At 45.3% G+C, this 16,553-nt stretch overlaps 4 protein-coding genes across 4 annotated transcripts; 3 read left to right on the top strand and 1 right to left on the bottom strand.

Moving 5' to 3' along the window:
• Positions 1-3,505: 3,505 nt before the first annotated feature.
• EDB93DRAFT_1099616 (uncharacterized protein) lies at positions 3,506-5,732 on the bottom strand (the record flags this gene model as incomplete). Its single annotated transcript, XM_041446932.1, has 9 exons — positions 3,506-3,527; positions 3,581-4,201; positions 4,222-4,654; positions 4,704-4,810; positions 4,862-4,979; positions 5,118-5,189; positions 5,232-5,323; positions 5,349-5,428; positions 5,481-5,732. The coding sequence occupies 9 exons, from the start codon at positions 5,730-5,732 to the stop codon at positions 3,506-3,508; spliced, it is 1,797 nt and encodes a 598-aa protein (XP_041312940.1).
• Positions 5,733-5,992: 260 nt separating this feature from the next.
• EDB93DRAFT_1245023 (uncharacterized protein) lies at positions 5,993-6,730 on the top strand (the record flags this gene model as incomplete). The annotated part of the gene is made up of 4 exons (XM_041452269.1): positions 5,993-6,071; positions 6,127-6,189; positions 6,243-6,543; positions 6,601-6,730. 4 exons carry the CDS (start codon positions 5,993-5,995, stop codon positions 6,728-6,730), a joined length of 573 nt encoding a protein of 190 aa, XP_041312939.1.
• Positions 6,731-9,693: 2,963 nt separating this feature from the next.
• On the top strand, positions 9,694-12,204 carry EDB93DRAFT_1245022 (uncharacterized protein; the record flags this gene model as incomplete). Its single annotated transcript, XM_041452268.1, has 5 exons — positions 9,694-9,994; positions 10,631-10,759; positions 10,811-11,126; positions 11,185-11,849; positions 11,912-12,204. The coding sequence occupies 5 exons, from the start codon at positions 9,694-9,696 to the stop codon at positions 12,202-12,204; spliced, it is 1,704 nt and encodes a 567-aa protein (XP_041312938.1).
• Positions 12,205-15,587: 3,383 nt separating this feature from the next.
• On the top strand, positions 15,588-15,911 carry EDB93DRAFT_1075249 (uncharacterized protein; the record flags this gene model as incomplete). Its single annotated transcript, XM_041445153.1, has 1 exon — positions 15,588-15,911. A coding segment is annotated over one exon (324 nt), but the record flags the coding sequence as incomplete, so codon positions are not given.
• Between the last annotated feature and the right edge of the window lie 642 nt (positions 15,912-16,553).

Raw genomic sequence — 16,553 nt, 5'->3', positions numbered from 1 at the left:
TATCCAAGACTTCTACAAGAAGACTTTTGGTCGTAGTGCAATGGGAGCAGTGCTCACACACTGAAAACGTGAATTAATGCAGGCCATTTGGCACTTTCTACTCGATGCCGATTTTATAGATGCATATCAACATGGCTTTGTTGTCAAGTTCCCTGATGGAGTCTCTTGTCGTGTGTTTCCTCGTTTTTTCACTTATTCTGCTGATTATCCAGAGAAGTCTGTTTTACATCTTACTTGATCGCACCATACTAATCTCCACAATGTCAGGGTTCTACTTGCATGCATGAAATTCCTTGGAAGGTGTCCATGCCCACGGTGTCTTGTTAGCAAGGACAACATTTTCAAATTAGGGACAAAGTTCGATTGACGACACCACACCAGAAATTCTCAAGTCGACAATCATCCATGGTGTAGTTTCATTGAACGAGACCATGAACTCATATTTGTTCAAGGCTATAGTGTAGTCAGTGCTGCAATTGAGAGAATTGTTGGTACCACCTCTGTGGCACCTATTCGTGTATGTATGATTTGAATCAAGCTTTCAAAGTTTACTAATTGTGAGCATCAGAATGCCTTTTCAGAGAAGCTTTCCAAGTTCGGTTTCGATTTCCACTCGATGCTTGTGCCTGACTTTATGCACAAGTTTGAGTTGAGAGTATGGAAGGCAACCCTTACTCATCTTCTCCGAATTTTGTATTCATATGGAGGTACTGCTGTGCAAGATCTCAATGAGCGGTAAGTCATTTTCTCATATACATATGCGTGTCCATCATAATTCAGGTATCGTCTTGTGCTGACATTTGGACGCGATACCATCCGCAAGTTTAGTGACAATGTGTCAGGTCTTACGAAACTTGCAGCACATGATTTTGAAGACCTGCTTCAGGTAGGAATATAAGTAAACCAACTGCTGTCATGTTGATCAATGCTGGCAGTGTGCAATGCCAGTATTTGATGGTCTTCTACCGGAACTGTTCAACAACTCAATCCTCAACCTTCTGTTTGAGCTGGCCACCTGGCATGCATTTGGGAAGCTTCGCATGCACACAGAGACGACACTCTATCATTTCAATAACTGTACGACACAGCTAGGAAAAGCTCTCTGGCAATTCCATGACAACACATGCAGAAAATTTGCTACTTGTGACTTGCCACGCGAAACAGCTGCTCATGCACGGCGTCGGCGTCCAAAAGTGTCTAAAGGCAAGAATGCAAGGTCAGAAAGGACCAATATTGGTGTTGAAGGTGATGGCCCCTCAAAGCAACACATTTTCAACCTCTCGACTTATAAACTTCATGCTCTTGGAGACTATGTCAGGTCAATCTGGTTATATGGGACCATGGATAATTACTCTACACAAGTAGCAAGTATTGGAATCTATCACATACATTCACCTACTAATGTTGGAATTAGGGCGAACTTGAGCATCGACAAGTGAAGCGATTTTATGCACGGACTAACAAGAACAAGTTCACACGAGGAATTGCAAGACCTCAGCATCGTGAGTGCATTTTGCAGAGGATGAAAGAGGTGAACTGTGAAAGGGCAGCTGCACAAGAGAATCACACACAGCCTGAGACTGAAGATCTCCATCCATCTCTTCATTTCATTGACCAGGAGCCACTGCCACATTGCTCACCAGAGATCCACTACCAGATGTCCTCGTCACAGAAACATTACTGGGATATTTCTTCCTGGCTCAGAAAGAACAGAAATGACCAGGCCACAAAGGTAGGTCTCTGAAACTCGTAAAATGACAAATGTATTTGCTCACTAGATGTAATTAGAATTTTCTTCCACGTCTCAAAGACCACCTGCTGGGTTGCTTGTCAGGACTGGACTACGATGGAGATGAGACTTTATTTAGTGCAGTGCAATGAAACTCTGTTGCAATTATCAACAATCAAATTTATCGTCACAAAGTGCTTTGTGTCAACTACACTACCTATGACTTGTGGCGTGCTCAGGACTCCCTCAATCCCCGCACACATGCAGACATCATGGTTCTCGCTTGTGACCAGGAAGACTCCCATCCATACTGGTATGCTCGAGTTATTGGAGTGTTTCATGTCAATATCCACTACATGATACCAGGTGCACGTCCCTCTATAAAGTGTGTCGACTTTTTGTGGATCCGCTGGTTTGCCCACAATATCACTGCACCAACAGGTTGGGCAGCAAAACGGCTGCCATGAGTTGGGTTTTACAATGGAGATGATGAATCAGCATTTGGGTTCCTCGATCCTGACCTCGTTGTTCGCGGTGTTCAACTTATCCCAGCCTTTCGACATCTACATACAACTGCACTGTTGGGACCATCCATTGCACGTCAAGCAGCTGACAATGATGAGGATTTGGACTGGTACTGCATCAACATGTCAGTTATTTCCCACTAACAACATGAATTGAATCTGATAAATTAGCAGGTTTGTTGACCAAGACATGTTCATGCACTTCCGTGGAGGAGGTGTGGGGCACAAATCCACGCGAAGAGAGACATCATGCCTGCTTGATGATCGTGATGAGTTGGATAGGATCCCCTTCCAAAGAGAGAAAGACCACCATGGATCAGAATTTAATGAGGGCTCTAAAGAAGATGAGGATATGGATGAGGATGAGGGGAGTGGCAATGATTGCGAGGAGGAAACAGATGATAGTGAGGAGGAGACAGACAGCATGGACAACGAGGATGAGGGTATACTGTTATATTTATAAATACAAACCCAGGGATAGTAACAGGACAGTTTTTGATACTTAGCGAGGATCCCCAGCCCCTACAATAGTATGCATACAGGCTTCTCTGTATCAATACTCATGCAAGGGCTAGAAAGCAGCTTCTCAGTCAGTATGCATCCAGGCTTCTCTGTATCAATACTCATGCCAGGGCTGAAAAACAGCTTCTCGGGCATCACCGGCTATCCTATTCAGGATGTACCTTAATTCCTGCCGTGCTTCTGCGCTTCTCGGTATCAATTATCCGGCAAGCAGCAAGCCGAGCGTTCCTCAGCCATCCTATTTGGGATACACCTTTTTCTCCCATCTAAATATATCACATACCTTCAGTTGTCTGTTCCTATTTAGGATACACCTTCTTATTCTGTCTAAATATGTCGCATACCTTGGTTCTTTAGATTGACACATTCCAAAACAAGCCCTATGATATTTCTTCTTGTTGTATCAATACATACGCACGTGACATTTGACCCTATGATATTTCTTCTTGTTGTATCAATACATAAGCACATGATATTTGCCACCAAAATTTTGCTAAGTCCTGTAGACTGTACAGTATTAAAAGCAACATGCTTCGCTACTAGTAAGTCCTGGGCCCATCATGTATCAATACAGTAGCATGTGCTATTGGCGCCAACCAAACAATTGTATCATCAAGAATGAATATATTTGCATTGATTAATACATGGTACAAGATTAAGACAGTGTGCGTATATACATGATGAGAAGAACATTGAGAAAATGCTCCCAATGAGCTTACAGTGGCCTTCTTCATGCAACGGACTTGCGAGATCTGCAAAAAGATGCTGTGACCCTTCTACACCACACTGAGAATATTTGACTTACCTCTTTGAAGTGCTGCCAATCTTGTTAGCATCTGTCAGACGGGTTGATGGGAGGCGCATTTGACTGCCGTGACGGAACGACTGATTGAGTACATCATTGAATGGTTGCACCTCCTTCGTCGTCTGGTCCACAGTGGTGCTGGCAGGGCACATTTTGATGCTCATGGACATGTTAGACATGGGGGCCTTTGGTGCCAAATCAATCGTGGTTGTAGGAGGAGAAGCAGACAGAGATACATCTGCTACAGGCGCGACTGCTGTAGGTGAGGTAGGAGGATAGGCAAACAAAGGCACATCTGCTGCAGGTGTGGCAGGAGTTGCAGACCCGTGAGTTGCAGGAGAAGCAGAAGCAAATGGAGACGCTGCAGGTGTGGCAGGAGGTGCAGATGTGTTAGCTGTAAGAGTAGCAGAAGCAGACGGAGGTGGGGTGGGAGATGCAGACATGCGAGTTGCAGGCACAGGCACAGCCGGAACCATAGGAACTGTCGATACCAGGACTGCCAGAGGTGCATGGGGAGATATTGATGTTGAATCGCAGAGGTGATCATAGATAGAAGGGGCCTTAGCTTTACCCAAAGTGACAGGACGCACACGGGGTATTGTCTTGCCGTGGCCAGAAGGACTATGTGAAGCCACATGCACAAAGGTGGTGCTAAGATGAGGTGGAGAAAGCTGGTAATCCTACCAGCATCTAAGTCCTTCTCCCATGCAGTAATGGGCGTGTCTGGGCTATTCTGAGAAAGGAAGGGAGGGAGTATTGGAAGGCCGGACTCCGTGTCAGGTTCAGGCTCAGGTAAACTAAGGTAAGGGTTGAGAGACTCATAGAACCCAGAATCGAAGGAACTGTTGGGGAATGTATACTCATGTGGGCCATGGGAAGTTGGATGAATCATTGTATGAAGCTCGTTTTCAGTGGGGTGTATGGATACACCTCCACCTTCCATGATGGGCACAGAGTCAGAAGTTGTTGGAGGGATGGGATTGAACGTAAGAGGAGTGGGATTGAACATGTCGACCCCACTGAGAACGTCGATGTGCTCCAATACTTCAGGTGGTGCAGATGTAGTGCTAGTAGCTGTGAAAGTTTTAAAATTTCACTTATAATTAAAAGGTCATGTACTTACCAAATGTGCCCTTCAGAAACATGGTGAATGGTTCAACGATCTGTTTGGTGTGGTCGGGAAGTGAGTCACAGAAGGTGAACCCAGTGCTCCCCTTCCCATGGTGAAAACTGTCCGCACATTAGAATACCTTTTCCAATGAGGTAGCAACATATACTCACCTGAAAACATGAACGTCCCCATTTGCACATGGATCCGGGCCACCTAGGTATATGCTCCCGTGCCAACCAGTTGTCTCAAATATTGTCTCTAGTAGTTGCCTGGCTACCCCACCCAAACCTTCAATATATCTATTTGTATGTTAGCTGCACTTAGAAACTTGAGTGAATGAAAAACAAATGTACTGAAGTTTGAGAGAGTCTGAGGGATTCCACAACCCCTCAAGTTCACATTTTGCCCTTTCAGCACGACACTGACATTTGGCCTTCGCCTGCTCCTTCATCTGCATCACATAGGCTTCGCCGCAGGCTGCCATCACCTTGCTGGCTTCTGCACAAATGCCGGACATGCGGGTGTTTTTTGTGTACTCACCATTCTCCACTTGGGCCATGACTTCTTCTTTGATCGAGGAGTCTTCCTTGTAGTCCATTTGTAAGAAATGTTCCAGTGGTAGGTCCACATGTCTGAGCAGTTGAAGTTGCCATCAACTTGGTGATGGTCTTGGTGAATTGGGTGTGGCATGCCCTACCAGCAGAAGATGCTCCTCGATAACAGTAAGAGCGCAGTTGCTGCATTGAGGTGGTTTAGCCATGAACCAAAATGAAAATGTATGTAACGTACTCCCTTGTGCTGCTTAACGAGTTTACCTAATTCTTTTATTTGATCACTCGTTAATTCAGCCTCAGTAAGAGGTATCCCAGTTGTGCTATCTTTGAAATGGATGCCAACTTCTGGCCATTTCACAAACCATTCTAAGCACAACTGGTTCAAGTATGCAGAGACAGAACCCTGCAGCTGACTCAAGCAGAAGCCATCCATCTTAGACTTCAACCAAACAGTCTGTTCGTGAGTCGTCCACGAGGCTCCAGGCATCTATTGTTCCCATCAAGGTAAGTAGGTATCAATACAAGATCATGTGACACACATACAGTATGTTTTTTGATGTTTGATAACACCGACACCTCTGACTTGTATGAATGCCCCATATAGGACGGAGTTTCAACTCTATTTCCAATTCAGCCAATCAGATGAGGCGTTTATTTTTCAGCCTTATAAGCCCCGTGTGTATGAGAAACTTAACGTCAACATTCACAGCTAGTTCAAATTCACAACATTCCTCCTGTTTGATCAATATGAAGGTCTACCCTGATAAGGACGACACCTTCACCTTGACTGAGCTTTGGAGTGCATTACAACTGATACACCAGAATGGTAAGTTTTCTTGTCATCATTTTATTTGTGTATCTGAGATTGTATATATAACAAGCGGCTATTGACAACGGATCCCACCAGTTGACCTTTGCTCAGAATAGCCCTGCCCAAGCGGATGGTAAGTGTCATTATGTCAATCAAACCTAATACTGACACTGATTTCATATGAAGGTGCGGCTAATCCTGCTGGTGATGACCTCAGTGACAACGAGTTAACTGTCTCACAGCCTCCTCCTGGCATTGTTCCAGCCCAGACCCAGCCTCCTCCTGACATTGTTCCAGCCTGGACTACTCAACCATCCACATTACTTGATTCAGCTGCACAAACCGCTCAACCATCCACATTACCAGCTGCACAACCTGTTCCAACTGTCACTGTGCAGCCTCTAGCACAAGCGCATGCTAACCCTCCTGCCTCTTCATGCTGGTACACTATCACCGTTGGGCGTGAGACAGGCGTCTTTCAGGGCTGGTATGTTCTCTGACACCCTAACCGTGTTTCTTTGAATTCACTCTAACTAATTGTTAGGCACAGTGCTCATATTCATGTTGTTGGAGTCCCTGGTGCATGTTTTGCTCGTCACCCCACTCGCGCTGCTGCTGAAGGAGCGTACACAGAGGCACTGGCTGCTGGTGGAGTGACACAGGTGCCGGCATGATGTGGGAGTCCACGCTGCACAATGTAGATGTATCTATGTAGTCTATTTTGTCGTATTCTTGTCAATCAATCACATTTTCTTGTTCACAAATACATTGTCACCTGAGACAGCCGAATTCTAGTCCATCGTGTGACAAATGTTGTTCAAATTGGACTCTGGGCATACATTCATGAAGATGTCTCGGGATATGTAAAAAATTCTGAATGTGAGCAGTATATAATTCTGCAAACGTGCTACTCTAACACCTGGTGAAGCCCGTCTCAAGCTAGTACAGCATGCACAATGCAACAATGCTACCAAAGTAATTGTCCCGAAGCTGTGGCAGTGCCACCTAAGTAAGTACTATGTAACTGTGTTTGTGCTTTATAGCATTTGCCACACCTTTGCCTCACCACAAACTTTGCCTCCCGATCATACCACTCACACTCTCACTTCACCCAAAAAAATGGGGTGGCATCGGAAGCCTTCGCCAGAGCACGAAGAAGCACGTAAACACTCAAAATGTATACACTATGCACGGTAAGTAGTTTTTTTTTCATTCTTTTTTATTCAATTCAGTAACTATTACTCAAATGCAAGGCATCTGGGCTATGAACGAATCAAAGCATGGCATAGATGGAGGCGGTGTCAGGGTGCTACAGAGGTATGTTCATAATTTTGGAGGTTTAAGACATTTTTATTCATTTTATAGGCTACCCTCAATGCTTTTCATACTATGGAAGACCTATGGACCAGAACTTACACTGGAGGTAGCTGAAATTACAATGGATGTGAACCTCGCATTATTGCCCTTCTTCAAAATGTGGACAAATGGGGCTGGAGTGCGGTTAGACCTGGGTTTATGGGTGAATTAGCGGAGGCAAGGATTTTACTTGAAGAAGTCAAGACACTGTCAAGTTCAGTTACCAATTTGGAGGGTCCCTGTACTGTCCAGCTAATGACTGAATGTTTGCGTCTCCTCTGCCGTGCTCGTCTCTGGCTTGCATCAGAGGAGGAAATTCTCCAGCTTATGGATGAAGGACCAGATGTCCTTGACGATGCATTATTTACCAATAACTTAGTCTGGCAGAGGCCCTGATCATTAATTACATATTTGAATCACTGTGTACTCACGTGACAAGCTTTTTTTTGTTGATCGATCTTTTTTGTTGATTGATCATGGCCCCATCTCGCAAGCGCAAATTCGACAAATATCAACGCCAGTTTATTGCAGAAAATTTTGCTAATGCAGCACAACAAACTGCAGCAGCTGGGCATGATGATGCGGGGCCTGGCACTTCATGTCACATGCACACATCTGTTGATGTCACTAACAGACTCTGTCCTTTAGCCAAAACGACATATTTCTCTGCGTCCAATGTAATCTCACCAGCCGCTAATTACATGCCATCAACGCTTATATAGATTATATTGCGGACATGAACTTCAATCCAGAGCCAGTTGGAAAGACAAGCAAACGCTCACCAGGAGTATGTGCATCTCACTTCACATTCTTTTACCTGTCGTTAATTTTTTGCAATTAAAGGACGACCCTAAAAAACTGTGGCTTCTGGAGAGAGACATTTTCCTTCGTGAATTCATCAGGCTCAAAAGCTATGGGGACACAATGTTGCCCCAATTCTGTCACAGCCTCCATGGTTGTGACAACGAGCCTGTATATTATTGTAGCGACTGTGAAGGACTTCAAATGTATTGTCAAACGTGCGTGGTAGCTCTCCATTGTGCCATGCCCCTGCATCATGTCGAGGTATTGTTTTGAAAGTTTATTTGCCTTCTAAGTTCTGATCTTCGATTACACACAGGTCTGGACAGGCAAATACTTTCAGCACACCTCCCTTTGCAATCTTGGGCTACACATGCAACTTGGGCATCCCCCGGGGGTCTCATGTTGTAACCCAGTGCCAGCATTTGATGCTGAATTCACAGTTCTTAACACTAATGGTATTCACAGTGTTGCACTCAATTTTTGCAACTGCGAAGCCGCACAGACTCACACCATTCAGTTATTGCATGCTTGATGGTACCCTGCTACAAGTACTGACCCTCGAACGGCTGCTACCTTCTGACTCCTCGATCATTTTCAAATGTATATGTTTGAATCCAAGGGTTCTGCATTCGAGTATTATCAAGCTTTGTCTCACTTGACTGACAACACAGGCGCAAAGAGGCCCAAGGTAAGTCTTTCGCTATTTCATACATATTATGACTAACTATATACTAGGACCGCTACAAATCCCTCCTTCACATTAGCCACCAGTACCGCCATCTAATTGCCCTCAAAAGAGCAGGCCGGGCTCACGACATCTCTGGGATATTGGGGATGTAGTCGGGCGAACTTGCTGTGGTTTGCCCAGTGTAAAGAGTAAATCTCCACTGGGCTCAGCAGAAATTGTACTACCTAGTCAACAATGTTTAGGTAGATCTTAGCACGACCTATGCTGCTATACTTGCAGAGCAAGTGCATTCAATCCTAAAGGGATTGCTAATTGGTATTAGTAGTAAAAATGTGTCAGTAATGCAAATAACAAAATGTCCAATGCTGCGAAACAATGTCTGAAGGTAATCCGATGATGTCTGAAGGTACTTATCCAATGTCTGAAGCCAAAGTGCGATGTCCGAGATTTCGGACTTTCGGACTTCATGATAATAGGTTGTAAACTTTATAACAAGTGTCAGATTGCGAGCGGTATGCGCGAGTATAACGAGTGACAGAGTATGACGGTGAACGAATGGTAATATTTTGCAATGCAACTAAGAATTACAAGAATATCCTGGGTGATCTGCAGAGTTGGGAAACGACTCCTAACTACTGGATGATGATTGCTATGGGTCACTACAGAGTACTTAAGTAAGTATGTAGAAATTCAGAATACTACAGGCGAAGATAGTAGTGATATATTTCGGGTCTGATGTCCTATGTAATAAGACACGAGGTGCTGCAGACATGTAATAATGTGGTCCGAATGTCAGAAAATGTGCATGGGAATGACTACGCACCTAGTGAGGCTAGTTCGGATGGACAGGACACGGGATGGACAAGTGCGCATGAAGTGCAATCGGCCGATGCAATGTCCGAAGGTCCAATGTGGAGTGTCTCAGACATGTGTGAAAGTGCATCAAACATGTGCGCGTATGTTTCGGGTGTTCACATGAGTATGAAAAACCGTGGTTCCAAGCCCAGCGCCACGACCATTGCTACACCGGCTTGTCCCCAACCTGGAAAAACCTTCCACCACACTGGGCAGACACCCCTAAAGAAAAACAGTAAGTCCAGTCCATTCACCTATACATGAGGGCTTATCTTGATCCACATAGGTGGTTGTATAGTCTGTTTGTCAGGATCGATGTGAATTTTCGAATGTGTCGTCAGAACAAATCATCGGAGCAAGCGGATCCCAGTTTGAGTCAGGGCTGGGCATATTTTGTCAAGGATTCCGGGTTCAAGAGCATCCTAGACACGCACGCGGGGCTCACACAGGAGAAGAGCAGCTGCGCAAGTCATAACACAGTGAACCTTGTGGATTCGAAGCGAGTGCGTGGCCTTGCAGCAATGGGCATTGGTGCCGTTGTTTGTGCAAGGCATAACTTCAAGCGTCCCTTGGTGGTAGGAGATCTCCAGAAGGGGGAGAGATATGTTAACATGGACTACTTATTTTTTTTCGACAATGACACACTCGAGCAAGATCGTTGTCGTCAACATCTTGTATGACATCACATGCCAGTGGAACTAACATCTTTGGGAGTGCATGTCTCGGTATCCCTCCAACATTCATCTGGTGCACACCAGCAAGACAATAACCTTCCTTGTGCCAAAATTCCACCTCCCTGCCCATGTTGCTCCATGCCAGACTAAATTCTCCTTCAGTCTTATCAAAGGGATGGCCTGAACCGATGGCAAAGTGCCCAAATGTGGATGGTCCAATATTAATCCTGTGGCTACCAGCACACGGGAGATGGGACCTGGTTCGACATGTGATGCGCTCGACGACCACTTCAGCGACTGGAACTGGTGGAAGGTGTCTAACTTTGGTAAGTCATTACCCTCATCATCAATAGTTATCTGACTGGCACTTTCAACAGGTGCATTTCTTTTGCAAAAGCTCAAGGATGCCATCCCTCAACGTGATCAACATATTTCAGACCTTGTCAATTTTGAGGATGCAATTCCAGCTGAGAGCCTCGCAACCTGGCATACAATGGTAGAGGGTTGGGAGACTGACCGATCTAACGCAAACCCATTTGACTCAGCATCTTCACCCATGATGCAAGCTTCTGTTCGACTGGAGCTCTCACAAGTTGAAGCAAACCAACTCAAATGTAGACTCGACATGTCCTTGCACTCTGAGGTTTCACCAAGTGTCCTCATAGTTGTCAGAATTGAGCTCGAGACTCAGCAGTAAGTACCATTATTCTCCGATCCTCAATGTAATTTACAAATTGTTTTTGTTTGACAGGCGCCAGCTTGTTCATGAAACCTCAAGCATAGGTGCACACACTACCGAAATCCAGCTATCTACACTTCAGCAGCGGACAAACACACTTCATCGTCGAATTGAACACTGGATCAAGATTCAAACCCTTTACATGCCGTGTGTCGCACGTCTTCGTGAGATGATCGATGCTACCTCTGATAATACAGAAGAAGACGTCTACAGTATCAAGCTCTGGATGCCCTCAGCTATTGTCACCCAGTCTCTATCTTATGACAGAAACCTATTGCTCATCGAATGGAAGCTTCACAGAGCTCAGGAACACAAGGCACTACATGAACTTTATCAGCACCTGCAGCTCAAGCGTCATCTTACCGGCTTCAAGAAGGACTGGATTACTGGTCAATGCGGACACATGAGGTCACGTGGGACCATCAACACAGTGCAGAAAAAGATTGACACTGCTGCCACCAAATATCACATTGCTTGGGCCTCCCTCAGTGCTCTTGCTGAGCCTCTTCTTGAAATTGACTGGAAGGCCGAGTTCCCGGTGCTCGAGAAAGAGGATGTCCACAGAATGATGGAGGACCAAGCAGCAGGGGAAAGTATTTCTGAGGGGCGAAGATTAGTTTCCATATCATGGATTTGGAAGCAATGTTATGGCGCCGGAGAGGAAGAGCTTTCAGATGGTAAGCTCACCCCACTGTCCCCCACTGTCTCAGCCAGTTCCCTTCTGAACCCTGTTTTACAGCTATGTGCATTGAGTGGTGCAAGGCTCGTGCACGCGCTAACCGATGGTCCGAGGAGGTAGAATTATTGCAAGAGGAAATGTGGCGCGTTCTCGCATTCTTTGATTGGCATGCGGCCTGGTGGGTGGAACGTGCAACATCCAAGATGTGGCTCGGGCCCATCGAGAATAAAGGTGCAGTAGCATATGCACATCGGCAAGCTGCCATTCGGAGGATGATGTGTGACCACTGCTCTTCAATTTGGAGCATTGTTCCTGGCCTCATTGCCCAGTCATCGTGCAACACTGCTATCTAATGAGATATGTTTTTTTCTGTGATTCTGATGTATTTTGTCATTAATGTTTGATTAACTACATGCTATTGACGCAACAAACTAGTACCTATCTGTTCCAAACAATAAACTAGCACCTATCTGTTCCCAATGGCATAGCAATGCTATGTTTTAATGTTTTCAACAACTCTCCATGTTTACCAAATTGGGATGACATATTTGATGGTGATTGGTCTATATTTAAGCCCATTAATGGGGAGGGTCTATATTTAAGCCAACAAAGGGAAACAATCCAGGGATGAGAACCAGTAAGATCTACCCTGATCAGTGGGGCCTGAGAAACTGTGCTAGGGATGAGAACCAGTAAGATCTACCCCTATCAGTGAGGCCTGGGAAACTGCGCTAGGAACTGCGCTACCTTTCCCCAGCAAAGTATGAATAAAGGGAAGTACCTGAAGGGACCATACTCCCTGGAAGAGTATCAATAAAGGAAGCACCATGGATTCCTTGGTGAGTATCAAAAACTATGCTGGTACTATGGCTAAGGAGTATGGATACTCCTGCCAGGGTGTGGTGCGAGGATGGGGATGAAATTCCAGCTACCTTTGAAGCAATGGTAGACCACACTGTTGCTGACGAGATGGATGAATATGGATACTCTGGCCTTGACCAAGTCCTTGATGAGGATGGTGCAGATGAAGACACCAACAAGATTGATGACTTTGGTCCAGAAGATGGGGAGGATGTGATGAATGAGTTTGAGGAGGATAGCTTTGCAGACTTGTAATTGACGACAGTGCATGACAAGATAGGTCAGAAATTTAGCTCTGTCATTTTTAAAGTAATTTACATGCAGCCTGAATCACAGGATGGGTTGGGTCATAGATGAAGTGAGTACAATCAGGTAGTGGGAATCAAAATGCTTATTGAAATGCATGAGGATTAATGATCGTCAGCAGTCAGCTTTGTTCCGGCAGTGCTGAAAGAGCCAGGCGTTCTTGAATAGCTTCAATGTGACCTTCAATGTGAGCCCTATGTAGAGTCAGCAGTGTTCACTAGTGAAGCATCTGGGCTGCGATGACTCATCAACATTATGGAAGAGCATGAGAAGCAGGCGAAGGAGATTGTCGAAGGTATTGAATGTGAATGGGTTCGAGGACACTCCTAAAATCAGTGGGCACAGATGGCGCAAGAGTAGATGTGGGTGGAGCTAGAGCTGGCTGGGGTTAAAGCGGGCCAGGTGTTCTTGGATAGCTTCGATGCGACCTTCAATGTGAGCCCTATGTAGACTTGGAGTTAGCAAGAAAATTTATATAGCACCAGTATACTCACAATAAAAATGAGATTTCAAGACGAGATGGCACATTTGAAGCATGGTCTTGGGGTGCAAGCTCCACCTATTTATACTGTTTGCCACCCAGCTACACCAAAGGCAGTTACTGGGTGAGGAGGGTAGAGCTGCAAGCACCATTCATACTTTGATTGCTGATATGATGATGATGACGATGAAGTGCAAATTGTGCGTATGGTTTTTCAAAGTCAGCTGGCAAATGCCAGTCAACAAACAACATGTCAAATAAGACATATTTACCCATTAGTCCTTGACCCTTCACACATCATGTCTTCGCATCATCATCCTAACACATCTTCAAGCTCGTCTGATCCCCCTGAATGGTCGGAATCACCAGAACCATCAAGGCCCAGCAAACGCAAGCACAGGCAGTCCTCCAGTGACACCAGCACCAACAACCTCATAAATTCCATATTGTCAGGCTTATTATGATACACTCTTCGTATGTATCTATTTTACATACTTATACACCTGTTATACACATTTTGTTACTTTTCGTTCTCTGTCTCAATGATCCTCTAATACTGCGCGTCCATTGTTTCCATCCCTCAGTCTTTCCAAACTAAAGACTGAGGTGAGCCTACTGATTATGCTTCTACATATATACATACTTACGAACGGTACTTAGCTCTCACTTACTCGTTTCCTAGGTATGTATTAGTCATGCTGAGTCTTTCCAAACTAAAGACTGAGCTCTCACTTACTCGTTTCCTAGTCCGAGTCTCATCACCTCATAACAGGTTATGAGCCCTGGCTCAAACTAGGACATTCACTCATTTTTGCTTCCACTCGTTCGACATTTGAGCCTTTTCAAAATCTTTTCGAACTGGAACAAGGCCGCCCTCCATCACTGCTTGACCTGTGGATCTTATCCATCCCATTACCTCTGTCACCACCATTGACACCCACCTTTTCCTCTCATTCTATGTTCAGACTGCCCGTTCTGCCTTCTCAATTGTCGCCATCACCGACACTCTTTTCGTTATCATCCAAGATGTTTTCCAATATCCGAATTCCTTCTTCGTTTCCTCATCCTCTGCTAGATGCAAATGGATCCAACAATTTGTCATGGGTCACTTCTATGGACCTCTGGCTCTGGTTGTTCAACCTTTGGCGCCTTCTCATCAGCGACGAAAAGGAGCCGCAGCCCCCAGTCAAACTCGCAAATGAGACCAATGCATCTTTTCAGCAATGTGTTGCTGCTCATGACGCAAGCGTGGATGTCATCGCTTTCTGTGAGCGACAGAGCATCATGAAGGGTCTCCTGGGCATGGCCATTCATTCCAGCAATTTAATTCACTTTACGGGCATCTCAGACCCTGCTCTTGTATGGAAGGCACTCGAGAACAAGTACCAGGCTACCATTGGTATTTGTTTTACTCATCTTATGGGTTGTGTCTTCGACCTTCCGAAGGCATCGGACAGCGACTCACTCACACGGTCAATCAAGGAGATCAGCGACATTAAGGCACAGTTCAAAGCAATTGAATCGACGGAATGGAAGTGTAATGAGTATACACTAGTACAAGCACTACTTTGTGCATTACCAGACTTCTATGCCCCGCTCTCGCAGCTCATCCTCCATAGCGCTGATGCGAATGCTGGAAAACTGACACTTGAAGGTGTTGTTAATCAGATTCGAAACTCTCAACAATACTACACAAGTTTTGGGTCAGACAACCCACACGCACACCATTCAGCTATGGCAGCTAGAGCAGCCAAACCAATGAAGTCTGCTGAACGTCCAAAACCAAAGGAACTCAACACAACCAAAGGTGACAAGTGGGAGCTTTCATGGCGCTCCACATGTGGCTTCTGCAAGCGCACAGGACATATTTGGCACAATTGCTGCACTCATCTAGCAAAGACAGATTCCCCAAACACATCAGCACAGTTTTCCTCATCAACCTCACAGACTGCTGATCCTCCAACTCCTGCTCTAGCGCAACATAACATTGTCCCATCATTCCTTTGCCTACCCATACACGAAGCCAGCCTATCTAATGCGAGCAATAGTTCTTTCACCTTCCATGTAGATTCTGCTGCAACCACACATATGGAGTCGGACCACTCTCTTTTCACACGCTATTCTCCTTATAACCCACCTTTAACCGTAAAACTTGCCAATAATGATGTCATTTTCGCTCTGGGCTGGGGGGTCATAAGGTTAATGATCAACAATGGTGCAACATGGGAGCCTATTGAGCTACCATTCTTACATGTTCCTGATCTACGATGCACTTTGATATCTGTTTCAGCGCTCACATCAGAGGGTGTTTTCTTTGAAACTGACGCCAAAGGAGCTGGCATGCACCATGCGGATGGCACCACTATTGCGCAAGTAGATTGCATCGATGGACTGTACTATCTTCGCGCGAAGTACAGCCGCGACCACACTGCCCTCGCTACCAAGACTATGTCAAAAACCCCACTATCACTAGCCATTTGGCATGCACGTTTGGCCCACGCCACTGATACTACGCTGCGCAAAGCTGAGAAGGCAGTCACTGGACTTGTTTTCACTAATGATGGACCAGATCAACCTACAAAAGATGACGCTAATCACATTAGCTGTCAATTGTGTTTGATGGGAAAACATAAACATTTTTCCTTCCCATCACAAGCTCGCCATCGCGCTACTCATATTGCAGAACTTATTCATACAGACGTCTGGAGACCCATTGATACTGCAACTGCATCTGGAGAAACATACTTTGTTGCCTTCACTGACGACTTCTCCTGCTACTTGACAATCTACCTCATCAAACGCAAGAGTGACATGTTTTCTTGCCTACCACAATATGTTACTTGGATCAAAAACCAATGGGGTCAGCAAGTAAAGTGTCTGCGTAGTGACAATGGGGGGGAATATATCTCCAGTGCTGTTGTTAATTTTCTGCATGACAAGGGTATCGAGCATGAGCTCACAATGCCATACACTGCAGAGCAGAATGGCGTTGTGGAATGAGGACACCAAACTATTGTCACATGTGCCCTGAGCTCACATCATCAGAGTGGTTAT

This window comes from Suillus bovinus (genome assembly GCF_016758785.1).
Source record: "Suillus bovinus strain UH-Sbo-P2 chromosome Unknown EDB93scaffold_2, whole genome shotgun sequence".
NCBI lineage: Eukaryota > Fungi > Basidiomycota > Agaricomycetes > Boletales > Suillaceae > Suillus > Suillus bovinus.
The sequence above is the reverse complement of the archived record's forward strand: the minus strand, read 5'-3'. Positions and strand labels throughout refer to the sequence as shown.